General features: G+C 42.7%; 1 protein-coding gene across 3 annotated transcripts in view; it reads right to left on the reverse strand.

Annotated features, from left to right (window-relative positions):
- The window catches only part of LOC135526118 (echinoderm microtubule-associated protein-like 1), an 80,638-nt gene that overhangs the window by 23,133 nt on the left and 29,519 nt on the right, over nt 1–27,986 (reverse strand). For 2 of the 3 annotated variants that reach the window (XM_064954232.1, XM_064954231.1), the window contains exons 2-7: nt 11,778–11,960; nt 7,966–8,098; nt 6,166–6,222; nt 4,700–4,831; nt 4,419–4,447; nt 548–677 (exon numbers count right to left, since the gene is read on the reverse strand). In XM_064954232.1, coding sequence (XP_064810304.1) covers nt 548–677; nt 4,419–4,447; nt 4,700–4,831; nt 6,166–6,222; nt 7,966–8,098; nt 11,778–11,960 — 664 coding nt within the window. The remainder of the gene's footprint in view (nt 1–547; nt 678–4,418; nt 4,448–4,699; nt 4,832–6,165; nt 6,223–7,965; nt 8,099–11,777; nt 11,961–27,986) is intronic. The other variant, XM_064954233.1, reaches the window with a different exon arrangement.

Genomic DNA, 27,986 nt, shown 5'->3' on the forward strand with positions numbered 1-27,986 from the left:
GAGGCTATTCAACTCCGACACCGAAGGAGATGACTTCAGTGGTTTCAGTGCACAGGAGAAGGAAGATAGTGACCAAGTTCATTTGTTTCAATGTACCGGTAGGCACCTGCGGCTTATAGACATGTGCGGCTTATTTATGTACAAAATACATATTTTTTAATAATTCAGTGGGTGAGGTTTATTTTCAGGTGCGCTTAATAATCCAGCAACTACGGTATGTGAGAAGGGCTTTATAAATACATTTGATTGATTCAATTTTATTGATAAGGGAAAAAGATTTATTGGAACATCCAGATGTGACTTTCACACCTGTGCAATAGAATGCAATAAGAATATAACTTTGGCAAATGTGTAACCTCACAATACATAGGGGGTCACAATTGCGAGTCACAATACATCTCTGTCCTGAAAGCATGGACTTTCAAGCCTATTGTTATAAACATAACTCAAATGTTGTAATGCCACGTAACAAACAGTTTCTTATCTATTGAAATATACACCTAACTGTCTGAAAAGTACTGAACCTACAACAGTGATAAAAGGATACACCCAGTCCAGTTTGAGCTTTATGTTTGGCAGGTCCGATTTGGCTTCCAGGCAGTAGGTCTCCACAAGGTCTTTGGGCATGTACATGGTGATGGGTCGTCCCTTCAAATACATTTTCACATACCCTTCCTCTAAAAAAAGCAACAGATATTTTCAGTGGACAATTTGTCATGACTCATTGGTAACAAGGAAGGAGTGTTTGTGATGGTGAGAACAGTGTATGAGAGGAGTGAAAATGAAAGTGTGGTTCCGAGACTAATGCTTGAGAGGAAGATGCAAAGAGAAAGAAAGTATCAACAGTTATGGTTTGAGATGTTGATGTACAACACATTTCTTTGTTGCAAAGGAGTGAATTCATTTAGTAAGGAAAAGTATAGATTAGCAAACACAGAGATGGATGGGCTTTTGATTCCCTTTTATTATTAATTTCAAATATATTCAGACAATAACAATGAATGGTGCAAAATGAAAAGCAGGCAGTTTGCATTGTTATGTAGCATCATAGCATTTGTTTAATGTACAGTACAACACACAAGTAAACAAGAGAAAACAACGCAAGCAAAAACATAGGCTTATGGTGCCACAGCAGGGGAATGAAATGCAAAATCTGAACAAACCAACCAGAGGACACACAAATAAGAGTCAAATCCTTGTCAATGTGTGACCAAAAACAACAAGAAAGATGGAAAAACACACAACAAAAAAACAACGGAAATATGACAGTTGTGAGAGGAATGATTTTTGAAGTCTTTACATCCACAGTTACCACAGAACCTCTTTCAACCTAATTCCAAACGCTGGTATAGGCCTAGCTTAGTAACAGATTTGGAAGTACTGGCTGGGGGACTTGATGGGGCTCCTGTAGCTTGGCTTGTCTAAGGGGGAGTAGGGGGTGTAGGACGACTGGCTGACTGACTTTCTCAGGGGGAGCGCAAATGTTGGGGTCTTCCTGACTCCATTGGACCTGACAGACTTGTCAGATGCGCTCTTGGAGTCAGGCGCAGTGGGGGGAGCGGAGAAGAGGCCAGACACAGCTGCTGCGGTGGATTTGGACGCCTCAGCAGTTCCGGTCCTTTTTGACGGATGGGCCAGATATATCTGCACGGTTACTATGTAGGTGAGGTGGTAGAATTGGAGAGGGGCCAGAAGGAATGGGTAGGAGGGGTTGGTAGAATATATCCAAGTTAGATGTGATCGACAACTGGCTGCTATGCTACAATGGACGACCACAAAACACGGGACTGGTACAAGACAAGTTTCAGTATCTACTGGGTAACAACCGCAGGTGGGCTAAATTACTGGGGCTCTCACTCGTTAAGTCAAGTTTGAGACTTTTACAAAAAGAGTGCATCAGTAGCTCAACATATAACTATTGTCTAAGATAAATCTAACATAATGAAGTGACTCTTTTGGTATACTTTTTCTGGCATCAAGGTGAATTACATGAATTATTTAAATATGTTCACTTCACTTGACCCAGCATTTACCATGGACCTGCCATTTCTTTTCTTTTTTTAAATGTCTTTTTCCACTGCGAAAGATGACAGCCTGGCTAAAGGACCATGAGTTTCACAACACTCTGCTTCCAAACGTGTCTCTTTCTCAATTCATCTTTCTTTAGCCAAGCTTATGTAAATGACCCACAAGCTGTGCATAAAAAACCCATACTGAAAGCCAATCAAGAGATGGCTAAAGATTTCAAAAGCTATAAAGTAAAGACATTGCATCGGCTGGTAATGCAAACAGCCCTTTTGAAGATACATAATGCAAGCACAATAAAAATGGCTCGTTGTGCTCTAAAAAGGGTCTCTTAGAAGATCAGTGTGCACTGCAGGAAATATTTGGTGGGGTTTCTATGGTGACAAGGACAAAAGAGCGCTGCATGGCTGTGAGCAAACACATCTAGAAAGTGGCAATTCCACAATACGTTTGACAGCTAGTGTAACAGCAGCACTGCAATCAACCACACACAGTTCAAACTCTCAGTGTGTTAGAGAGTGTTTATTAGTCCACTGTTGGCTGACATATTGGGAAGGACTACTATCACACTCACTGTCAACCCAACCCTACCCCTACCATGGGGCAGCTCTCTGTGAATTGGGCCTATGAATCACTAAGGCAAAAGTATTCTGAGTCAGTAGCCTTTATTATACGTTCTCGCATGAGAAAATAACAATAGCTGGTAGTCTAACTCTAATAGCAGCAGATATGTGCAATGTAATATCTGGTCGACTATGCCACATTGTGGCATGGTGAGATTTTAGCTACCAGACAATATCCTTGGGCGCAATTCCCATGATGGTGGGATAGTCTGTCGGGAAAAACCCCTCCATGCCACAAATGGCTAATTTATGTGTATTTTAACGCTTTCTTCTAAGGCCTTAGGAGAACACAATGTCCAGAGAGCTGCTAAGGTAAGGGGGCTTGAGGACCAAGGCCTACCTTTGCAGTGTGTCACTCGTCGCATCCCTTGTGATTTCACAGAGAAGGGGACAGAAGGACCAGGTGAGGTTTTGCATTGGTTCCTGACCTGGACTTACTCATCATTGTAATTTTTTCCATTACATTTTTTGTGTCACCTCCGTTTTATGCCAGCACCGGTGTCTCAGTCTCTTCTTGGCAACACTTAGGCTATTGTGCTTAAGGTCTTTTCTGTATCTATCTATTTATGTATCGATCTATCTATCTATCTGATCTACCAGTCTGAACAGGAGCAGCTAATGATTTCCCATAGGCTAAGCATGCACTGTTTGTGTCCCTTGTTTGTTTCTTTAGGGATTATTGGAAGATTAGCTTATGATGGGCTATAGAGAGATTCTAAAAAACAGTAAACAATTTCACATATTCTTTGTGAGTACTATTTAGGTATCATCTCAATTGCTGTTATGTCTAATCAGTTATTTACATTGACTGAATGACTTCTCTTTAGGGTTGAACGTTCAAACTATGCTGGTTTTATCAGATTATTATAGGACAATAATTCATTTAAATCTTCAACAAGACTACATTAATCGTGGTTCCAGTACATTTTCTCTGCTTATCAGCATTCAAGCCAAAGTAACCCCAAGCCAAAGTAAGGTTCAGAGGGGTGATGATCTATCAGGGAGAATTAAACCAGGTAAATCAGCCTAATGGGTTACAGCAGTCTAATTTGCCCAGCGATCAATACCATTCTGGAGACGCTTCTTTCTCATCACAATTAATCTTATCTCATGGTGTTTATTGTTACTACTGCAGTATACAAACTCATACAGTAAAATAAATAAATAACACATGTGCATGACTCCTGTTATGGAAAGGAAAATGGAAATCATAGATGACAATGGAGGTTGAAATACTTCATAAGAACTTATGGTTGGATGGAAGTGGTTATGGATGGATAATTATTGGTTGAAGGATGAACATTTTCAATACGTTACAAGACAAGTGTCACCACTATACATCACAGCACATCACTGAACATCCTTGAGTGGTACTCCGTGAGCTGGGAATTGACCAAGTGGGCAAAAGTAGTTTAAATGATTTCATTACCACATCATTATAACCAAAAATGATGTGACGAAGACATCATTGCAACCAGTTTTGCCTGCTGGGACACAGGCCCTGGCTTTAGCCTGGCTTTAACCTGTAACATACCTTGTATTTATTTTGCACGTCTGACAAACAATGTTGACAAAGTGCATGAATCCAACCATTTAAACGAACAATGGCTCAAATGGTGAGTTGATAACATCTATCATATGTCTGTAGATCAAAACTAAAGCAAGGACATTTTCAAAGGTTATGTGACGGTATGTCTCTCAAAAGCTTTAAATCTCTCATTTACAGGGAGCCACTGAGTGCAGGGCCTCACTGATATAGTTGACTCTTACCTGCATTGAAAACGGGCTCCTTAAGTTTGCTGTGGAGTGAGTAAAAAAAAAAAACTGTCAACACTGAACCAGGCATTGCACCAGATAGGTTTAATCAAGTGCAGATAAAGTATTTGAAAGAAAACAAACACTACTTAATAATCCCGGGGTCATGTGCAGTAGGGTGAATCATTATGGAACTGACAATAACCTGTAGGTTTCCAATAAGAACGGCTTGTTTTTGTTTTCTGTTTTAAAACATTTTGCTACAGTGTGGCCTATTGTTATTAGGCTGGCTGTACCTTTCGCTGGCTCTCTTGCCGCTGGAGTTGCTCCCGGTAGAGCCGGTGCGGGTGCGGTTGCTCTTGGAGTCGCCGCTGTCTTTACGAGTCAGTGTCCCCATCGTTTCGTTGGAGTTGGTTCTCCTTACAGTGCTGGAGGAATAGATGGTAAAAAGGATGATAAATCTAGCTAATGGTGCATTTTGAATAAATAAAGGTGCTTAAAAGAAATTGGAAAGAAAGGAATTCTGATTATTTACTTGCAATCTCATAAAATAAGTACCCAAGATTTATCTCTCTGTGGGAAAGGTAGTAAAATGGATGATGCAATTACCTAATGGTGAACGAAGCATAGCCTTAACCGTCCGGGGAATAGTGTTAAACTAGGCTGTTATTTAGCTGTATCCCCTCAGAGTTGCAGTTCCTTATAATGAATATAATCTATCACCGGAACTATCAAAGACTTCAAACTTGATTTTGAGTGTAAGGGTAACGTCAAGCAAAGATCATACCAGCAACCTATCAATAACACTATTTACAACAAGTCCTCATATGACACTGTAAATACAGAATATCATAGTACACCAAAGAAGGCCCTATACTAAGAAACCAGATTACTGATCCATGACAGAGAGAGAATTTTCCCTCTTTCTCCCCTGTGACTCATTCATGGCCACATTTATGATGGTATTAGAGATGGTTGAAACATGTTAAAAAGCGGGCCATTAAAAATGCCTTCACAAAAGAACGGCCCAATCAGCAGTTCATTGGCTGGAATGTGTACCGGGTCTAATCCAGCCTGTTAGACCAAAGTCCATTCAATCCTCCCGTTTGTGGCTGATGTTATCCCCCTGAAACAGGGTTTGGGATGTGTGTGTGTGTGTGTGTGTGTGTGTGTGTGTGTGTGTGTGTGTGTGTGTGTGTGTGTGTGTGTGTGTGTGTGTGTGTGTGTGTGTGTGTGTGTGTGTGTGTGTGTGTGTGTGTTTGTGAGGGGACCTTTGTTAGTTGATGTATGCCAGGCAGCAGGCATACCTAGATCAGGAATGGAGTTAATTAGGCCATGGGGGATTTATTGAAACCTTTGGTCTCTTTGCCAACTTTGGTTGGCATGGGAGCAGCACCTTGTGTAGTTGATCTGATTCCCACCACACACACACACACAGAGAAAGAGAGAGAAAAAAGACAGAGAGAGAGAAAGCGAGAGATATTCATTCATTTCATTTAAGTTTCAAGTTTCACTTCTTCCAAGCTCTAAACCCAACAATGCATTAGTCAATATTTAACTAGGATATTCCACTCAGAAACTACAACAATTGCCACTGTTTTCCAGGGAGAGAGATATTTTTGTGATGAATGTTGTTGTTCATTGTTCATAGAAATGATCTGTTAATTCAATGATTCATGGATCTATGAGGGATGGGTAACATTGAGGTAACATTATGAGCTTTGAGGATGGTGATGGTGTCACAGTTTGGCCACCCTCTCACCTGTAAGGAGAAGTGATGTAGATAAGTCTGGTGGGTATGCCAGACAGACAGGAGAGACTGGACAGACAGGGGGCATGCATGGCCGAGAAGGGAAACAGGGAAACAGGGAAGTGGAAAAGGAGACAGTGAATGGTGGTAAGACATAAAAAACTGGTGATTTACAGTATTTTTAAAGATAATTGATGTGTAGATACAGTAGTTGACTACAACATTTGCATCCTTTTGAATCAAGTTCAGTATTGTGGCTAGTGGATACACACTGCCAATACCAGTTTGTTCAAAGAGGATGACTCAAGTCTGGTTTTGAACCAAATTGTCAGTTTGATAGATATTACCTTTACAGAACATGAGCTGTGGTTAAGACTGCAAAAGTGCCATGTAAATGAGATAGAGATCAACTGGCGTGAATGGCGGTCTGGTGAAAATGGTGTTGTGATGAATAGGAATACATACCATATGTCTATTATAAAATATGAGTATATGCGTGTGTCTACCTGTATGAAGGGATCTCTTGTGGAAACATCGGCACACAGCACAAATACAAATAATAGTCTCCAATGTAAACAATTCTGCTTCCTGCAGACTTCCTTCCTTCTCATCCTAAAATAACAGAGTTAGGAAGTATGGGTGTCCTTTGTGCAAAGACTTAAAGTTCAGGAGTCAATATCTGAAGGAGGCCGAATCAATTTGGCCTCTATGTGCACACAACCAGGGATTCATTGTTATCTTTCATGCATGGACAAACCATTTACACTTCTAGTCCTATTAATACACAACAGATCTTTGACATTTCCCCTGTGCCTTAGTGTGTTACCGAGTCAGCTCCATATCACTCTATATCTATTGCTTCAGTCTGGAGATGGTTCACCTATACTGCATCCATGTTAGGAACTCCTCCCTCCCTCCCTCCTTCCCTCCCCTTCGTACCTATTTACTCTATAGTCTCATCCATATACCATCCATTCCTGAGTCCTGGATTATGATAATTAGACTCCAGGCATGAACATCATTGGAGGAGTGCCTATTGTTCCCTTGCCAGTTGTGATTTATTACCTGCACTCCCTTGGTCCCAGTCAGCCCCAATCAGTAAATCAATGCCGTCTCTGAATGCCACTGTGGTGTAAATGGGGATGCCTGTGACAGCACTGTACCTGTGTTTATTATTCATGTTAAATGTCAATGGCTCTCCCTTCAGAGGAGGGTACACTTATGCAAGGGGAAAATTAGCACAGTGAAAGACACAAGAAAGACTCCTGTTTGCAGGAATCAAATAATGTGTTGACTTTGTGTGGACTAATAAAATAAACACACCAACAGTGCAATGATTTCATATGTTGTATACATTTTTAGTTGAGGAAGAAATGTGTATTTAAATAGTGTGCACTTATTGAGCTTTAGGGTACAATTTAGTCTGACTATACTACAATATTAATACCCCAAATCTAGAAAACACAGTCATTACTGCTCCAGTTTGTTAAAGCCTCTAGGTTTAAAAAGCCAAAACTAAAACAGAGTTGGTTTTACTCAGAACAAAAAAAATACTGTTGAGAGATATCTCATAAACTGGCCCTGCTGGTCAGGTCACATGGTCAGGAAAACTCCTAGCCTAAGGCCTCTACCATAACCCTTACAAAACTGCAGTTACACTGCAAAATTACTGTCGTTAAAAAAAACGTTATTTTGGTCGCACTATTTGCAGCATACTGTATTTATACTGCAGTGTAGTGGAGTTATACTGCTCTCTGACTGTAATCTTTTTTCATAAGGGAAGGAAATGGGGAGCATTTGAGCTGTGTTTACCTTTTGGTTGCTGGTGCAGCAGCATCCTTCCTGGAGCTGGTGGGGGACGGTAGCGTGCCACAGCTTTTCTTGGGCAGGACAGTGCCGTTGCTGACAGTGTGCCTTAGAGGCAGGGCAGCCATCATGGGTCTGGCTGTAAGACAAACACACACAGTACCACAGGGTAAATGGTGCTTCACATTGAACTAGCTGGAACGTGCAGAAACTACACTTTTCACAGTGGTTAGCTATTGGGAATTTTGAAATTCAGATATAGGGTTGCAAAATGCTAGAAACTTTCCCAAAGCTCCTGGGTTTTTCTGAAAAACATAGGAACTTTGGAAAAGTGTCCAACATTTTAAAACTCTTCAGACGCCCTCTATAATCTTGAAAATATATGGAAATCAATAAACTGCCCTCCACAATAGGTGTATGAGTAAGAGACAGATGGAATATTCATGGGATTGAGCTGAAGCATTCGACAAACTGTATTGAACATCGCCTTCAGAAATGGTGAATTCACAACTGCACCCACATATACAACTTTTCAGCTGCAATGGTGTTTATTACCCTTCGAGCTGCATATACCGTGTGAAGCCTTTTGTTTCTTGATTAGAACTTAAGAGACCACATAGATTTTCCCTGTCCCAGTCTAATACTTGTTTCAAGCAAACCACCGTAGTCCGTGGGCCCAAAAATGCCAAGGTAACATGTCTAAATGACTATCGCACATCTGTAGCCATGAAATTCCTTGAAAGGCGGGCCATGACTCATATCAACACCATCATCCCAAACACCCTGGACCTTCTCCAATTCTCATACCGTGCCAACAGATCCACATATGACACAATCTCTATTGCACTCCACACTGCCCTATCCCATCTGGACAAAAGGAACACCTACGTGATAATTCTGTTCATTGACTACAGCTCAGCGTTCAACACCATAGCTCCCTCCAAGCTAATCACTTCCCTCTGAAAATGGATCCTGGACTTCTTGATGGCCGCCACGCTGACCCTCAACAATGGGGCCCCTCAGGAGTGTGTGCTTAGTCCCCTCCTGTACTCCCTGTTCACCCTCGACTGCGTGGCCGCACATGACTCAAACACCATCATTAAGTTTGCCGACGACTGGACGGTGGTAGGCCTGATCACCGACGACGATGAGACAGGGAGGAGGTCAGTGACCTGGGAGTGTGGTGCCAGGACAACAATCTCTCCCTCAATGTCAGCAAGACAAAGGAGCTGACTAAAGGAATTGGAGGGCCAAGCATGCTCCCAACTACATCAACGGGTTGTAGTGGAGCAGGTCGAGAGCTTCATGGTCCTTGGTGTCCACATCATTGAGGAATTATCATGGTCCACATACACCAACAAAGTCGTGAAGAAGGCATGACAACGTCTCATCTCCCTCAGGAGGCAGAAAAGATTCGGCATGGGCCCTTGGATCCTCAAAAAGTTCTATAGCTGCACCATTGAGACCATATTGACGGGCTGCATCACCGCTTGGTATGTCAACTGCTTGGCCTCTGACAGCAAGCCGCTACAGATTGTAGTGCGTACAGCCCAGTACGTCACTGGGACCGAGCTCCCAGCCATCCAGAACCTTTATACCAGGCGGTGTCAGAGGAAGGCCCTAAACATTTTTTTACAACTCCAGCCAGCCAGGTCATAGACTGTTCAAGCGGTGTTGATGCACCAAGACTGGAACCCTTTATCCCTTGTGTTATTCTTTTTCTATTATTTGTCTTTCTTTTCTCTCTGCATTGTTGGGAAGGGCCCTTAAGTAAGCATTTCACTGTCTACACCTGTTGTTTTTACGAAGCATGTGACAAATACAATTTTATTGTATTTGGTATAACATTGATTTGAGATTCATTGAAACAACAGTTCAATAGACACATGCCTCAATATGTGCAGTCACACTGCTAGACCATCACTCACACCTCAAGTGACTCCCTGCGCTCCATTCTAAAGCCATTAGGGGCCCACTTTACCTCCTCAGGATAATGGCTAACAGCACTGATAAGGGTAGCAAGGCCTGTATTTGTATGGACTGCAGTGGCTTTGAAATATTTATCACTGCAGAGAAGCTGGTGGGGTTTGTTATGCTTGCTTTGCCAGCTTGTGTGTGTGTGTGTGTGTGTGTGTGTGTGTGTGTGTGTGTGTGTGTGTGTGTGTGTGTGTGTGTGTGTGTGTGTGTGTGTGTGTGTGTGTGTGTGTGTGTGTGTGTGTGTGTGTGTGTGTGTGTGTGTGTGTGATACAGCAGAATTAGATCAAATAGGGGCACCAGTCAGAGAGAGTGGGGACTGTGTATTTCAAACGAACCACTGTGTTTGACTGCCATGTGTCGGCTCTGTGTAGAGCAGAGGAGCGATTACTTACCCTGTATCTCACTGAGGTACAGTCAAAATATGCATTGTGTGACAAAATTGACCTAAGTAACTAGCATCTCAAAGTATGTCTGTGAATTAATTATAGACACTTAATGTGATATTTATTGTGGGTGTCAGGACATGTTAGAATAAAGGAAAAACCATGCAAGTGTTTCCACTGCATAACACCTCTCACCCACTCTGAGTTAAGGGAACTTGAGTGACATGCAGTCTAGTGCAACAACATCAGAATGTCCTTCATTGACAATGTGCTAAGTGTCAGTAGACTCAGTGGACGCTAGTGCTCAGACAGTATACACAGTAGTGCTTAGTAGACACTAGTGCACAGTAGTACAATGTACATTTTAGGACATCCCTACTCTCTTTTGTCATAGAGACTATGGACTTTTGTCATAGGGAGTAGGGATGTCCTAAAATGTAAACCGTACTAAAAAGACACAATAGACACAGTAGTGCTCAGTAGAGTTGCACAAAGCAGACCATGTTAGAAGGGACAGAGCCTACCTGACAGGCCATGTTAGAAGGGACAGAGCCTACTTGACAGGCCATGTTAGAAGGGACAGAGCCTACCTGGCTTTCCACCATTGCTGTCTGACGATGGGGACCTTTTCATCAAAGCTGGGTCTACAGCCGTACATACACATACCACAACAATAGAGTCCAGGAAAGGATGACAGGAAGATGAAAGTAGCGTAAACAGTGAGATACCATAGATGGAGAAACACAATAGGAGACTAGAATGGGAGGGAATGGGAGGGAACCAAAAGGTTACACGTGTGTGTGTGGGTGTGAGATCCTATCCCAGCCAGCACATAACGTTCTGAGAACTACGTGTTTCTTAGAGCTTGGTGAGAGTGTGGTTGTCCTATGGTTATTTTGAATACAACCTTCCCACAACATTCTGGGAATGGTGCAGAATAGTTGCTTAGCTTTGGAACATTCTCAGCACATTTAAGGAACTTGACAAAAAACACATCTTATTGGTATTTCATTACTTTAACAGAACGTTTCCGAAAAGTTAACCCATGGTTACGTTTAAAAAATGATTGGTAATATCCTATGAGCGTTCTCCAACTGGTTTGACATTGGGAATGTTCTCAAATAGTTCAAATAGTCACGCTAGCTCCATCCTGGTGGCCAGTGGAATAATTCCATGGACAGAGAACAGAAGATCATAGGTTTGGATCGCACTGATGCTGTGCCACAAAAAAAAAGAAATGTGTTTGCATGATAAATTAATTTCCATGTGTCCTATCTGTGCATGGAGTTTTTCAAAAGTTGACCTAAACCAGCCGTGTTTTATTGAAACCTTCTCAAAACGTTAATAGAACCTCCCTGGGATGTGTGTATACCTGTATGTGTGCACATGTGTGTGTGTGCATACATATGTACATGTCTGTGTATCTGTCTGTGCCTGTTTGTGTGACGCATCAGTTACCTTTAGTGGGTCCCCTCCTGTTAATCATGGCGTTTTGCTCCTCAGAGATGTTGAGGCGGCGCACCACGTCGGCCAGCGCTGACTTGAGCAGCTGGATCTCGTCCTCCTGCATCTGGACACGCTGCTCCAGGGAGGCAATGCGGTCCATGACCTCCATGCTGCTGGCTGCCGACGCACTGTCATCTGGGGATGGTAGAGAAAGACACAATTAATATGGGTTGGACACAAATTTAGCATGGATGAGAGCACACATAGCATGGGTTGAACACACATAAATAAACTGGTGGTCTCGCCTGAGCTCTCATGTATCTCACATGCTCAATGGATGTGGAACACCTACAGTGTTGCAATATGTACAATTTGCAGTAGTATCTGTAGAAATATTTATTATGGTTTTCTCTCTGTGTCCTTGAATGATTTTGGTTTTAGCGTCGCACCTCAAACACAATGGGCAAAGACTTTTTGTACAAGACATTTTTATCCATGAACTCTCTGTCATGTCTGTCTGTCTTTCTGCCTACAGTGCATGTCCGCACCTCTGTAAGTCCATCTATTATCCTCCCGGCCCGTTTGTCTGTCTGTCCATCTGTCTGTTCAAATGAGCTTAACACCACCATAGTAATCATATCCAATGTATTGGCCTAGTCCAGGGGTCTGCTCTGCTGAGACTTTGAAGTCAGTGAGATTAAATATTAATGGGAATCAGTGTTGTGTTCCCCTGGAGATTGATAACAACCTCCCTATGAATTATGCAGAGGGCGGAAGCAGCTGGTAATAAGGCAATCAAAATAGTGTTTTTATCTGTGTTGAATTAAGTCGAGACAGAGGCATAGATTCTTATAAATAAACAAACTATGGAAACATGTTAATTCTCAGTCTCAATCAAATATGGCTGGTAATGTAATGGTAAATAGAATAGATGCACACATTAAGGACAGCATTACCAGTTAAGCATATAGACAGTGAAGAGATATATGTTCAGTCATACGGTTTTTGCATTTTTAATCTGGACTGAATATATCTAAATGAGCGGGTTGCTAATGACCAAATACTCAAACCCTTTTGCTGTACACACACACACACACACACACACACACACACACACACACACACACACACACACACACACACACACACACACACACACACACACACACACACACACACACACACACACACACACACACACACACACACACACACACACAGTCATCCCCCCATCCCCCCACCGAACCAATGTCCTCCCGTGGCCTCCAGCCACCGCACTTTAAATTCACTTGGCATCCCTACAGTAATGATTGCAGCCATTACTGTGCCCTCCATTGGAGAGATAGGCCAGGTAAACCACTTCATACTGGCCCATACTGCCAGATAGCCTTGACTACATGGTTAGATAGATAGATCTGGGAATTTACATCAAGATCAAAATGGTGTGGTCTTCTTTCGTGGCTTTTCCATTTCAATTGGATCTGCACTACTGTCATCCACTGAGTAGCTAGGTTAGATTCTGCATGCTGAATCAATCACAATGACAAATATTTACAGAGGAAGAAGCCTATCTTACTTACTGGGCCTTTAAACATACAGTACTCAAACAAATGGTCGCCTAACCCAATGTGAAGGCTTTTTTTTAAGGTTATAAATGATTCACTTGATGGACCTTTTTTAGATGAATCTGTAAAGCCGGAACTGCTACTACAGCAATGTATTCTAAGGAGTACAAAGCCCTAGTCTCAGTGCTAGCAGCTGCTTAGGGCTTGGTACGAGCATGGATACAATGACTGCCTGTCACAGCCCTGATACCACTGCGATTGGTTAGCCGATTGTACCGCTCACTCATGTCACCTGGGCTTTCACTGGAATTGACTATTCCTTATACACACAACAGGCTGCTAAATAACAGAGAGAATAAGTCAGGCAATTGAATCAGAGTAAACACACCTTGGTGATATACCTCATGGTGTTCTCCTCCATGAAAGATGACAGTACATTCATTGTTTCTCAATATCCAACCCATGGACTGATACGTTCCCTGAGATGATGCTGTCCAGTTCCTGAGAAGGTTAGCTGACACTGATTTAGGCTGTTCTCAAGTGATATTTGTAATGTAAGCTGTCCCGTAGGAGGAAGGACCATTGCGTGTAAATTCCTGGTACTGGAAAGACTATAGCTTGCCAGTGCTTGGGTCTGGTATTTTTGTTGTTGTTGAGAAACACTGGATCAGAAGGTCATAGGACAGTTACAAAGTAGTTGATTGGTTTTTAAGCAGAATGCCCTTGAGAAAAGAACGCACAAAATGTCCATGTAAACCTATAGATGCTCTTCATAAGAATACATGTTTAGTTACAGTAACCTCAATGTGGCCATGGATGTGTTACTCATTTAAAGGCTAAATGTTACATTATTTTGTAAGATAGCCTTAATTTTAGGCTATTTACTGTTTTACAAAAGTAATATTGAATGGTGTTTTGTTGACAACACAACCAAATATCCACATTTAAAGGACATGTATCTACTGCTTGGGTAGATCCATGTGAGCAACTGGCTTAATCCCATTCTTTAACATTTGGTTGAGTTGGAGATGTGAATCCAACATATATTTTGTTACGACAGGTTTAATGGCTATTCATTGGGCTATTTCAAAAGTGATATTGAATTGTGTTTGGTTTTCAACCAAATATCAACATTTGAAGGAGATTTATCTTCTGCTTGGAGAGTTCCATCTGTGCCATTGACTAAGTCAGTTCGTCTTCAAATTAATAATTGAGATGTTGGATTCACGTCTACATCTCAACACAAAAATCTAAGTTAAAGAATAGGATGAAATGAAATAAACACTCACTTTAAATGCACTTGAAATAAAGATTTATTTGATTTAGTCCTAATTTTTAACTTACATTTTTGGTTGAGAAGTAGACGTGAATCCAACATCTCATTCAAATGTTGACATTTGGTTGCGTTGACAACCATTTCGATCTTGTTTTATCGCTGCAACTCTCCAATGGGCTCGGGAGGCGAAGGTCGAGTCATGCGTCCTCCAAAACATGACCCTCCAAACCGCGCTTCGTAACATCCGTCTGCTTGACCCAGAAGTCAGCCAAACCAATGTGTCAGAGTAAACACTGTTCACCTGACGACTGAGGTCAGCCTGCAGGCACCCCTGGCCCACCACAAGGAGTTGCTAGAGCGGGATGAGCCAAGTAAAGATTTTTTTATTATTTGATGAAACATTGAATTTGGCCTTACTGCTATTAGACCATGGAAATGCATTGAATAACATATTCATGCATGGCAACAAAAATAAATGAAAAGGAGGTATGTTTTTAAGTGTCTGTCCTATTGTCTGAGAGATATAAGAAAGATCAGGATAATAATTTGTAGAATTGTTTACCCATATTTAACCCTTTTTTGTCAGTAAAGTACTTCCATACAGTATATACTTTCATAATTTGTTTTAACTGGTACCGGGATACCTTCACAGTCTTCAGAGTCCTGTGAAGCTTGTGGGTGTCCTAGAGCAAAACAACCGAGATGTATGTTTTGTGAGAGTCTCACCTTTCGTTGGCGGGGTCATATTAGTGTGTAGCCAAACCGTTTGGACACTACAGACAGAAGTTGGCAGATCAGCTGTACCAACTTGCAACAAGTCCTGTGAAGCTTGTGGGGGTCGTAGAGCAAAATAACACCATAGTGTTCGTGAGAGTCTCATCTTTCCATAGAGGGGTCATGTTAGTTTTGTAGGCCAAACCATTCGGACACTACAGACATTTTCTTGAGAAGACCGATTTTTAGGATGTCAAACACAGCTGTAGCCATAGCTGCAGGAAGTAAGAATTTAAAAAAAGTATATGAATACAAAATATATATTTACAGTACCAGTCAAAAGTTTGGACACACCTACGCATTCAAGGGTTTTTCTTTATTTTGTATATTTTCTAGTGAAGACATCAACACTGTGAAATAACACATATGCAGTAAAGAAAAGTGTTAAACAAATCAAAATGTATTTTATATCCCAGATTCTCCAAAGTAGCCACCCTTTGCCTTGATGACAGCTTTGCACACTCTTGGCATTCTCTCAACCATCTTCACCTGGAATGCTTTTCCAACCGACTTGAAGGAGTTCCCACATATGCTGAGCACCTGTTGGCTGCTTTTTGTCACTCTGCAGTCCAACTAATCCCAAATCATCTCAATTGGGTTGAGGTCTGGTGATTGTGGAGGCCAGGTCATCTGACGCAGCACTCAATCACTCTACTTCTTGGTCAAATAGCCCTTACACAGCCCAGAGGTGTGTTTTGGGTCATTGTCCTGTTGAAAAACAAGTGATATTCCCACTAAGCGAAAACCAAATGGGATGGCGTATTGCTGCAGAATGCTGTAGTAGCCATGCTGGTTAAGTGTGCCTTGAATTCTAAATAAATAAACTGCTTACTACATGATTCCATGTGTGTTATTTCATAGTTTTGATGTCTTCACTATTATTCTAGAAAATAGTAAAAATTAAGAAAAACCCTTGAATGTCCAAACTTTTGACTGGTAGTGTATATTTAAAAAAATAAATCTCACAATAGTTATGCACTGGACCTTCACTAATCCTGTATTAGCGGACCGATTTAGCTGGCTATAACGCGGGCACCCCAAAAATTGATATCTCTAGCTTAAACAGACACGCATACATCGACTCTAGGGGTACCCTTTGGAAAGCAAACAGTGAATCTATTTAGTTTTAAAATGGAGAACTCACATCAGTCATTCTCACGATAGCACATTGGTAATATACAGTGACAAATATCATAGCTAAACGGGGCTGGGCTTGGGTACAACCCTGGATGAGAGACCAAAGTGTAGCTATCAACTCTCCAGTAGGAGGTGCTGCCCAGTCTATAGATTTTTTTTGCTGATAGAGGACATAACGTTGAAGATCTGACATTGTTTTAAAGGATCAAATTCAACATATTTATAAAATAGTTTGTCTATGTTGAAATGTGGTTACCCTGATAACATAATCCTGTGTTGAAATTTCACCCTCAAAACATATTTTTTAATTCCAATCTATTTTCCACGTAGATTCCACTTCACAATACGTTGACAAATTAAGTTGAAACAACGGTGTTTAAACCAGTTTGTGTCCAGTGGGTTATCTATCTATCTATCTATCTATCTATCTATCTATCTATCTATCTATCTATCTATCTATCTATCTATCTATCTATCTATCTATCTATCTATCTATCTATCTATCTATCTATCTATCTATCTATCTATCTATCTATCTATCTATCTATCTATCTATCTATCTATCTATCTATCTATCTATATATATATCTGGCTGTCCTCTTAACCCTCAGTGCCGGTGTCAATATCAATCCATTCAGGATAGATGCTGTCCCAAGAAGTGTCAGAGTCCATTACAGACCACATCCATCACCATCCTCTACATTCCCTCTATATTCCTCACCCTGATTACCTTTCTCCAAAAATAACCAATGTCGTGATGGTTGACAAAGGCCACCGGCCTGCTTCTTTAAATGCCAGACCCCGAGGCCATTAATGATCAGCAACATAGCACCTTAACCGCTCCCCCCTGTCCAATTCACAGCTTCTGTCAATGGTATATCAGAGGAGACAGGAATAAAAATAGGGCTGTAGATCAAAGCAGATGGGGATTCTCTTTGTATTCCAGTGTAACCTCATTAATTATACACCTGCCGGTTAGGATGCGTGCGCTCACCATCTCGCTGACTCGCTTTGCTTATCCTTTTATTCCCCATAATCTGAGGTGAGGTTGAGATGGGAAATGAACGATAAATGAACGAGAACTGAAAGAGAACTGCAAGGGAAGTGAAAGTTAAATTGTCACTGAGGACTCATCTATGTTGCTTTATAAGATTATATCTTAACCCTGTCTCCGAATGTTCTTATATTTTTAGGCAGCTGCCTCTATAGGATAAAATATTATTATCCTAGCTGTGGGATGGATGTTCATTGCATTTCCCTTTAACAGGCTGGAGAGGCCAAATGATACAGCTAAATTGACCTAAGAAAACCGGACTGTAAACACTGACATGCAGCAGGGGTTTTATACTACGACATCTCTCTGGACCCGTGAGTCACAATATAGACTCCATTTCCACACAAAATCCATCTGGCGGCCTGGCTTCACTGAAGCAAAGCCCAGTAGATTAGCACAAAGTGAGTTCTAAATGTAGGTTTAACTTAACACTCTTGCTCTCAAATATAAAATAGTCAAATTGGGCCCTGACACAAGTCTCCTCATGTTGAGGACTACAATTGGAACTGTTTACACTGGTACCCGTATATGGGTTGAAATGGCAGATTTAGACACTGATATGCGCCTAAATTGGAATGCAGTGGCTGTACAGTAACATGCTATACATGATGTCAGAGCTCAGGGTCTTTGCTTCACAGCTTTGTATTGGTTTTGACTGACAACTTGAGCACTGCAAGCAAGAAGAAGTTGACCCCATCTCTTCCACTAATTGGGCAACTTTAGCAAATGTTTGGTTGTCTCAGTGAGGGAAATGCTGTAAATTACGAGGACTCTATGTATTTTGAAAGATGAGACATTCAGAATTAAAATAAATACCACTTATGTCATACAAGCAAGCAAAATGCGCACTTCACATGTCCATATCATAAACTCAAATAATATACAGAGCCTATGTTTGTTGTATTGTGAAGAAACCGCAACAACGCATCTGAATGTACTTATGACTCCATTCTATGCGAACCAAATGTCGGTCAGTTTCTCTGAATTGCCTTGTGAAAGCCTAACACTGTTGATCATATTTTGGAATTTAGCTAGTCATGTTGGCAATAGAACAAGCTTTCAAATGATTGCCACCTGACACAGATTGCGATTTAAAATGGACCATTTTTGGGTAAAGGAGGGCTGTGTTCCAAATAAAACAACTACAAGTATGCTTGCTCTAGTTCCTCAACGGCACAGCTAGGAAAGTTCAAAAAAGCATCTTAAAGTTGAAGACTCTTCTTTGAGTCATACAAGTGCATTGAAATTACTTAGGAACTGTGCAAACTTTGGAGAGGTGTGTGGCCACTTGGAAACATCAGTAAGACCTCTCACTCAAACCTTTGTCATTTTTTTGTTGTATGTTGCACCTACCCCAAATTTTGAAAGAATAGTCTTATGTTACTGAATGTACACAGAGATTTTCCGATTTCGTCATTATTATTATTATTATTGTTATTATTATTATTATACCTTTATTTCAATAAGGAACACAGATTGAGACCAAGGTCTCTTTTACAGCTGGGCCCTGTGTATACATGTTTACACATACAGTTTAGGTACAATGACTAAGAAACTACACAAGACAAACAAAACGATCACAGATAACACAAAAAAATACAACAGCAGATTATTACATTTAGGTTATTCCCCTAACAGCACAAGAACTTGCATTACCTAAAACAGTTACAGGCAATACAAAAATAAAAATCCTCCAATAAAGGTTTAAAATGGGCAACAAGGGGACAAGAGTCTCAAGTTTAAGTTTAGTCTGCAGGCTATTCCACATGCAAGGAGCGTAACAGGAAAAGGCAGCCATACCAAACTCTGTGGAAATCACATGGGCCTCAAGTGTAATCCATGCTTGAGACCTGGTTTTAGGAATTCTAATTCTAATATTGATGAGTGATGATAAATAAGAAGGCAGTTTATTCATAAGTGCTTTATAGACAAACACAAGAGCATGTTGTTCTCGTCTCATGAACAGCGAAGTCCAACCCACATTTTGACATAAAATACAGAGGTGAGTTCTGTAGCTAGAACTCATAATAAACCGAAGAGTGCAATGGTAAGTAGCATCCAGCGATTTACATGTTGATACCGTAGCATGAATGTAGATAATATCCCCATAATCTATAACAGACATAAAAGTAGCTTGTACAATTTGTCTTCAATTTGTAGAGGACAAACATGTCCTTTTTCTATAGAGTAAGCCTCGCTTGATTTTTAGCTGTTTACAAAGTTTGTCAATATGCATTTTAAAAGACAGTTTATTATCCAACCTTATCCCTAAGTATTTTTATGCAGAGACCTGATTAATTCGAGAACCATCTAAGCTCGTAAGTGCAAGTGTATTTTCAACCAACATTTTGAACCAATTCAAAATCATAAAATGTGTTTTCTTTGCATTTAAAACAAGTTTCAGCTGTATAAAAAACCCTTGTAATATCTTAAAATCTGTCTCCAATAGTGATAATGCTTGGTCAGCCGTTGAAGCGATAGAGTACATGACAGTGTCCAGCATATAAATTAATTTGACACTTTCTTATCTCATCACCGATATTGTTTATGTAAAGAGTGAACAGTAATTCACATTCAAGAACCTCCAGAAGCTAACCAGCTAATTAGCTACAAGCTATTTAGTCATTGTTAGCCACTGCTAGCGGCTTTTACCTTCTGCACAGCCAGCCCTGTTTTTTAGCCTGGATAATACTCGCCAGTCTACCAGTATCGAACTGTCTCTCCACAACAACGCCGGATTCCTGCCGTAATCCCTGGACCACTACTTCCGATCTTCACAGCTAGCTTGCACCCAGTACCGAAGCTATCCCTGAGGCCCACCTCCCGGCCTACTCAGCTGTTCCCCCGAACCCCACTCATACATGGCTAGAGCCCAATACTCCACCGGATCCTTGCTGTAAACTCTGGACCTTGGCTAACGGCACTGCCACGAAGCTAGCACCAGTTAGCCATGAGCCAGGCACATCTCCCCACCAGCCCTGAGCAGACCCCCCCCTACCACTCCCGGGTTACTAACTTTAAACGTTGTGTCGCTAGCGTAGTGGCGGCTTCCCTGTCCCATCTACTGCTGCACCCTGGACACTGCGATCACTTGGCTACATAGCTGATGCCTGCTGGACTGTCCATTAATCACGGTACTCCATTCTGTTTGTTTATATTTTATCTGTCGGCCCCAGCCTCGAACTCAGGCTCTGTGTGTAGTTAATCCGACCCTCTCTGCCTAGTCATCGCCATTTTACCTGCTGTTGTTGTGCTAGCTGATTAGCTGTTGTTGTCTCACCTGTTGTTTTAGCTAGCTCTCCCAATCAACACCTGCGATTACTGTATGCCTCGCTGTATGTCTCTCTCAAATGTCAATATGCCTTGTATACTGTTGTTCAGGTTAGTTATCATTGTTTTAGTTTACAATGGAGCCCCTAGTTTCACTCCTCATACCTCTGATACCTCCTTTGTCCCACCTCCCACACATGCGGGGACCTCACCCATTACAACCAGCATGTCCAGAGATACAACCTCTCTTATCAACACCCAGTGCCTGGGTTTACCTCTGCTGTACCCGCACCATAAACCTGTCTGCGCATTATGCCCTGAATATATTCTACCATGCCCAGAAATCTGTTCCTTTTATTCTTTGTCCTCAACGCTCTCGGCGACCAGTTTTGAAAGCCTTTAGCCGCGCCCTCATACTACTCCTCCTCTGTTTCGCGGGTGATGTGGAGGTAAACCCAGGCCCTGCATGTCCCCAGGCACTCTCAATTGTTGACTTCTGTGATCGAAAAAGCCTTGGTTTCATGCATGTCAACATCAGAAGCATCCTCCCTAAGTTTGTTTTACTCACTGCTTTAGCACACTCTGCCAACCCTGATGTCCTTGCCGTGTCTGAATCCTGGCTTAGGAAGGCCACCAAAAAATCTGAGATTTTCATACCCAACTATAACATTTTCCATCAAGATAGAACTGTCAAAAGGGGGAGGAGTTGCAGTCTACTGCAGAGATAGCCTGCAAAGTCATGTCATACTTTCCAGGTCCATACCCAAACAGATCAAACTAATAATTACTACTAAAATTACTCTCTCCAAAAATAAGTCAAACACACATGGTTAGCAGATGTTAATGCGAGTGTAGCGAAATGCTTGTGCTTCTAGTTCCGACAATGCAGTAATAACCAACAAGTAATCTAACTAACAATTCCTAAACCACTGTCTTATACACAGTGTAATGGGATAAATAATATGTACATAAGGATATATGAATGAGTGATGGTACAGAGCAGCATAGGCAAGATACAGTAGATGGTATCGAGTACAGCATATACATATGAGATGAGTATGTAAACAAAGTGGCATAGTTAAAGTGGCTAGTGATACATGTATTACATAAGGATGCAGTCGATGATATAGAGTACAGTATATACGTATGCATATGAGATGAATAATGTAGGGTAAGTAACATTATATAAGGTAGCATTGTTTAAAGTGGCTAGTGATATATTTACATAATTTCCCATCAATTCCCATTATTAAAGTGGCTGGAGTTGAGTCAGTGTCAGTGTGTTGGCAGCAGCCACTCAATGTTAGTGGTGGCTGTTTAACAGTCTGATGGCCTTGAGATAGAAGCTGTTTTTCAGTCTCTCGGTCCCAGGTTTGATGCACCTGTACTGACCTCGCCTTCTGGATGATAGCGGGGTGAACAGGCAGTGGCTCGGTGGTTGATGTCCTTGATGATCTTTATGGCCTTCCTGTAACATCGGGTGGTGTAGGTGTCCTGGAGGGCAGGTAGTTTGCCCCCGGTGATGCGTTGTGCAGACCTCACTACCCTCTGGAGAGCCTTACGGTTGAGGGCGGAGCAGTTGCCGTACCAGGCGGTGATACAGCCCACCAGGATGCTCTCGATTGTGCATCTGTAGAAGTTTGTGAGTGCTTTTGGTGACAAGCCGAATTTCTTCAGCCTCCTGAGGTTGAAGAGGCGCTGCTGCGCCTTCTTCACAATGCTGTCTGTGTGAGTGGACAAATTCAGTTTGTCTGTGATGTGTATGCCGAGGAACTTAAAACTTGCTACTCTCTCCACTACTGTTCCATCGATGTGGGTAGGGGGGTGTTCCCTCTGCTGTTTCCTGAAGTCCACAATCATCTCCTTAGTTTTGTTGACGTTCAGTGTGAGGTTATTTTCCTGACACCACACTCCGAGGGCCCTCACCTCCTCCCTGTAGGCTGTCTCGTCGTTGTTGGTAATCAAGCCTACCACTGTTGTGTCGTCCGCAAACTTGATGATTGAGTTGGAGGCGTGCGTGGCCACGCAGTCGTGGGTGAACAGGGAGTACAGGAGAGGGCTCAGAACGCACCCTTGTGGGGCCCCAGTGTTGAGGATCAGCGGGGAGGAGATGTTGTTACCTACCCTCACCACCTGGGGGCGGCCCATCAGGAAGTCCAGTACCCAGTTGCACAGGGCGGGGTCGAGACCCAGGGTCTCGAGCTTAATGACGAGCTTGGAGGGTACTATGATGTTGAATGCCGAGCTGTAGTCGATGAACAGCATTCTCACATAGGTATTCCTCTTGTCCAGATGGGTTAGGGCAGTGTGCAGTGTGGTTGAGATTGCATCATCTGTGGACCTATTTGGGCGGTAAGCAAATTGGAGTGGGTCTAGGGTGTCAGGTAGGGTGGAGGTGATATGGTCCTTGACTAGTCTCTCAAAGCACTTCATGATGACGGAAGTGAGTGCTACGGGGCGGTAGTCGTTTAGCTCAGTTACCTTAGCTTTCTTGGGAACAGAAACAATGGTGGCCCTCTTGAGGCATGTGGGAACAGCAGACTGGTATAGGGATTGATTGAATATGTCCGTAAACACACCAGCCAGCTAGTCTTCGCATGCTCTGAGGGCGCGGCTGGGGATGCCGTCTGGGCCTGCAGCCTTGCGAGGGTTAACACGTTTAAATGTTTTACTCACCTCGGCTGCAGTGAAGGAGAGACCGCATGTTTCCGTTGCAGGCCGTGTCAGTGGCACTGTATTGTCCTCAAAGTGGGCAAAAAAGTTATTTAGTCTGCCTGGGAGCAAGACATCCTGGTCCGTGACTGGGCTGGATTTCTTCCTGTAGTCCGTGATTGACTGTAGACCCTGCCACATGCCTCTTGTGTCTGAGCCGTTGAATTGAGATTCTACTTTGTCTCTGTACTGACGCTTAGCTTGTTTGATAGCCTTACTGTCAGGATTTGGCCAGGGTTGTTCCGGGTTTTGGTCACTAGATGCCCCCATTGTGCTTTTTGACCTTATGTTTTTTCCCTTGTTCCCCATTATTATTTGCACCTGTGCCTCGTTTCCCCTGATTGTATTTAAACCCTTAGTTTCCCTCAGTTCTGTGCTCTGTGTTTGTATGTTAGCACCCAGCCCTAGTGTTCTGTGTATTCTTGTCGATTCCGGTGTATGCTCTTGTGGAATTCTGTTTTTGTTTTTGAGTATCTCTTGAGGCTTTTTTGTGCTATTCCTACCACCTTTTGGATTTGCCATTTTTGTATTTAAGGACTTCTCCTTTTTACTTTATTAAATACACCGTCTTAAGTACTGCTGTGTCTGCCTCATCTTCTGGGTTCTGCTGACTATTCGTGGCTCAGTTGGTTAAGTGACTGTTTCTCACTCCGGCGACCCAGGTTCGTAACCGGGTCCTGACACTTACGGAGGGAATAGCTGCACTGTTTGTATTCAGTCATGTTACCAGACACCTTGCCCTGATTAAAAGCAGTGGTTCGCGCTTTCAGTTTCACGCGAATGCTGCCATCAATCCACGGTTTCTGGCTAGGGAATGTTTTAATCGTTGCTATGGGAACGACATCTTCAACGCACGTTCTAATGAACTCGCACACCGAATCAGCGTATTCATCAATGTTGTTATCTGACGCAATACGAAACATGTCCCAGTCCACGTGATGGAAGCAGTCTTTGAGTGTGGAGTCAGCTTGGTCGGACCAGCGTTGGACAGACCTCAGCGTGGGAGCTTCTTGTTTTAGTTTTTGTCTGTAGGCAGGTATCAGCAAAATGGAGTCGTGGTCAGCTTTTCCGAAAGGGGGGCGGGGCAGGGCCTTATATGCGTCGCAGAAGTTAGAGTAACAGTGATCCAAGGTTTTTCCACCCCTGGTTGCGCAATCGATATGCTGATAAAATTTAGGGAGTCTTGTTTTCAGATTGGCCTTGTTAAAATCCCCAGCAACAATGAATGCAGCCTCCGGATAAATGGTTTCCAGTTTGCAAAGAGTTAAATAAAGTTCGTTCAGAGCCATCGATGTGTCTGATTGGGGGGGGATATATACGGCTGTGATTATAATCGAAGAGAATTCTCTTGGTAGATAATGCGGTCTACATTTGATTGTGAGGAATTCTAAATCAGGTGAACAGAAGGATTTGAGTTCCTGTATGTTTCTTTCATCGCACCATGCCTCGTTAGCCATAAGGCATACGCCCCCACCCCTCTTCTTACCAGAAAGGTGTTTGTTTCTGTCCGCGTCTCTCACTGTTGCCGCCTGCTACCGACCCCCCTCAGCTCCCAGCTGTTCCCTGGACACCATTTGTGAATTGATCGCCCCCCCATCTAGCTTCAGAGTTTGTTTTGCCCCCCATCTAGCTTCAGAGTTTGTTTTGTTAGGTGACCTAAACTGGGATATGCTTAACACCCCGGCAGTCCTACAATCTAAGCTAGATGCCCTCAATCTCACACAAATCATCAAGGAACCCACCAGGTACAACCCTAAATCTGTAAACAAGGGCACCCTCATAGACGTTATCCTGACCAACTGGCCCTCCAAATACACCTCCGCTGTCTTCAACATGGATCTCAGCAATCACTGCCTCATTGCCTGTATCCGCTACAGGTCCGCAGTCAAACGACCACCCCTCATCACTGTCAAACGCTCCCTAAAACACTTCTGCGAGCAGGCCTTTCTAATCGACCTGGCCCGGGGATCAATGGAAGGATAATGACCTTATCCCGTCAGTTGAGGATGCCTGGTCATCTTAGATAAGCATGCTCCGTTCAAAAAATGCAGAACGAAGAACAGATATAGCCCTTGGTTCACTCCAGACCTGACTGCCCTCGACCAGCACAAAAACATACTGTGGCGGACTGCAATAGCATCGAATAGTCCCCGCAATATGCAACTGTTCAGGGAAGTCAGGAACCAATACACGCAGTCAGTCAGGAAAGCAAAGGCCAGCTTCTTCAAGCAGAAATTTGCATCCTGTAGCTCTAACTACAAAAAGTTCTGGGACACTGTAAAGTCTATGGAGAACAAGAGCACCTCCTCCCAGCTGCCCACTGCACTGAGGCTAGGTAACACGGTCACCACCGATAAATCCATGATTATCGAAAACTTCAACAAGCATTTCTCGATGGCTGGCCATGCCTTCCTCCTGGCTACTCCAACCTCGGCCAACAGCTCTGCCCCCCCCCTGCATCTACTCGCCCAAGCCTCTCCAGCTTCTCCTTTACCCAAATCCAGATAGCAGATGTTCTGAAAGAGCTGCAAAACCTGGACCCGTACAAATCAGCTCCCTCTTCAAAGGGGGAGACACCCTGGACCCAAACTGTTACAGACCTATATCCACCCTGCCCTGCTTATCTAAGGTCTTCGAAAGCCTAGTCAACAAACAGATCTCTGACCATCATCTCGAATCCCACCATACCTTCTCCGCTGTGCAATCTAGTTTCCGATCCGGTCACGGGTTCACCTCAGCCACGCTCATGGTACTAAACGATATCATAACCGCCATCGATAAAAGACTGTACTGTGCAGCCGTCTTCATCGACCTGGCCAAGGCTTTCGACTCTGCCAATCACCATATTCTTATCGGCAGACTCTGTAGCATCGGTTTTTCTAATGACTGCCTTGCCTGGTTCACCAACTACTTTGCAGACAGAGTTCAGCGTGTCAAATCGGAGGGCATGTTGTCCGGTCCTCTGGCAGTCTCTATGGGGGTGCCACAGGGTTCAATTCTCGGGCTGACTCTTTTCTCTGTATACATCAATGATGTTGCTCTTGCTGCGGGCGATTCCCTGATCCACCTCTACGCAGACGACACCATTCTGTATACTGGCCCTTTCTTGAACACTGTGCTATCTAACCTCCAAACGAGCTTCAATGCCATACAACACTCCTTCCGTGGCCTCCAACTGCTCTTAAACGCTAGTAAAACCAAATGCATGCTTTTCAACCGTTCGCTGCCTGCACCCGCACGTCCGACTAGCATCACCACCGTGGATGGTTCCGAACTAGAATATGTGGACATCTATGATACCTGGGTGTCTGGCTAGACTGTAAACTCTCCTTCCAGACTCATATCAAACATCTCCAATCTAAAATCAAATCTAGAGTCGGCTTTCTATTCCGCAACAAAGCCTCCTTCACTCACGCCGCCAAACTTACCCTAGTAAAACTGACTAACCTACCATTCCATTCCATTTTTTCTTTTAGTAACATTTCAATTTCGCCCTATCCATTTAGGCCAAGTGTAAGGGGTTTTAACTCACTCAACCTATCCTCTTTAACCTTTTTTCCTCAAGGCCATGAACAAAGATCACAATTAATTGACTGGCTTGAAAGATGACACCTAAAGTTCAGCAACCTCCAGATTCAATGTCTGAACGGTCACTCCCTGATTGAGAATCTATGACTTTGTTGAAGCACCTTTGGCAGCATTTACAGCCTCAAGTCTTCTTGGGTATGACGCTACAAGCTTGGCAAACCTGATTTTGGAGAGTTTCTCCCATTCTTCTCTGCAGATACTCTCAAGCTCTGTCAGGTTGGTTTTTCTGCTTTTAGTTTTTATTAAATGTGCAAAAATGTCTAAACATCTGTTTTCGCTTTGTCATTATGAGGCATTATGTGTAGATTGATGAGGGGAAAAATATTTAATACATTTTAGAATAAGGCTGTAACATAGCAAAATATGGAAAAAGTCAAGGGCTCTGAATACTTTCTGAATGCACTGTATCTGCCCCGTCCCATTTCAAGTTTGGCACAAACACTCTCCGTTTATTGAATATCTAAAAAAAAAACATACCGTAGTAGGGGTAACAAAAATCCTGCCTAATCTAACCCAGCTGTCATTGAGAGGAGGTGGGTCATCGGACAGAGGTGTATTAGCCAATGAGCTGGACAGAATACAGTTTGTCCATTTCATGAACAAATGCCCTGGCTTAAATAGTGCAGGGTGGATCAGAGATGACTTGTGTAAAAGAGGAAAGCAGGAAAGAAAGGAAGAAAACGGAGAGAGAGGTACAGATTCTAGATGATCGGGGGGTCAACTACCCTCCTGGGACCCCACTACATGTCCTTGGAGGACTACCAAAGTCCTTGGAGGACTACCGATGTCCTCCTGACATCTGCCACATCCTTCCTCAGGTCAAACAGCGGTCAACATGTTAAAGC

Source organism: Oncorhynchus masou, chromosome 32 (genome assembly GCF_036934945.1).
Source record: "Oncorhynchus masou masou isolate Uvic2021 chromosome 32, UVic_Omas_1.1, whole genome shotgun sequence".
NCBI lineage: Eukaryota > Metazoa > Chordata > Actinopteri > Salmoniformes > Salmonidae > Oncorhynchus > Oncorhynchus masou.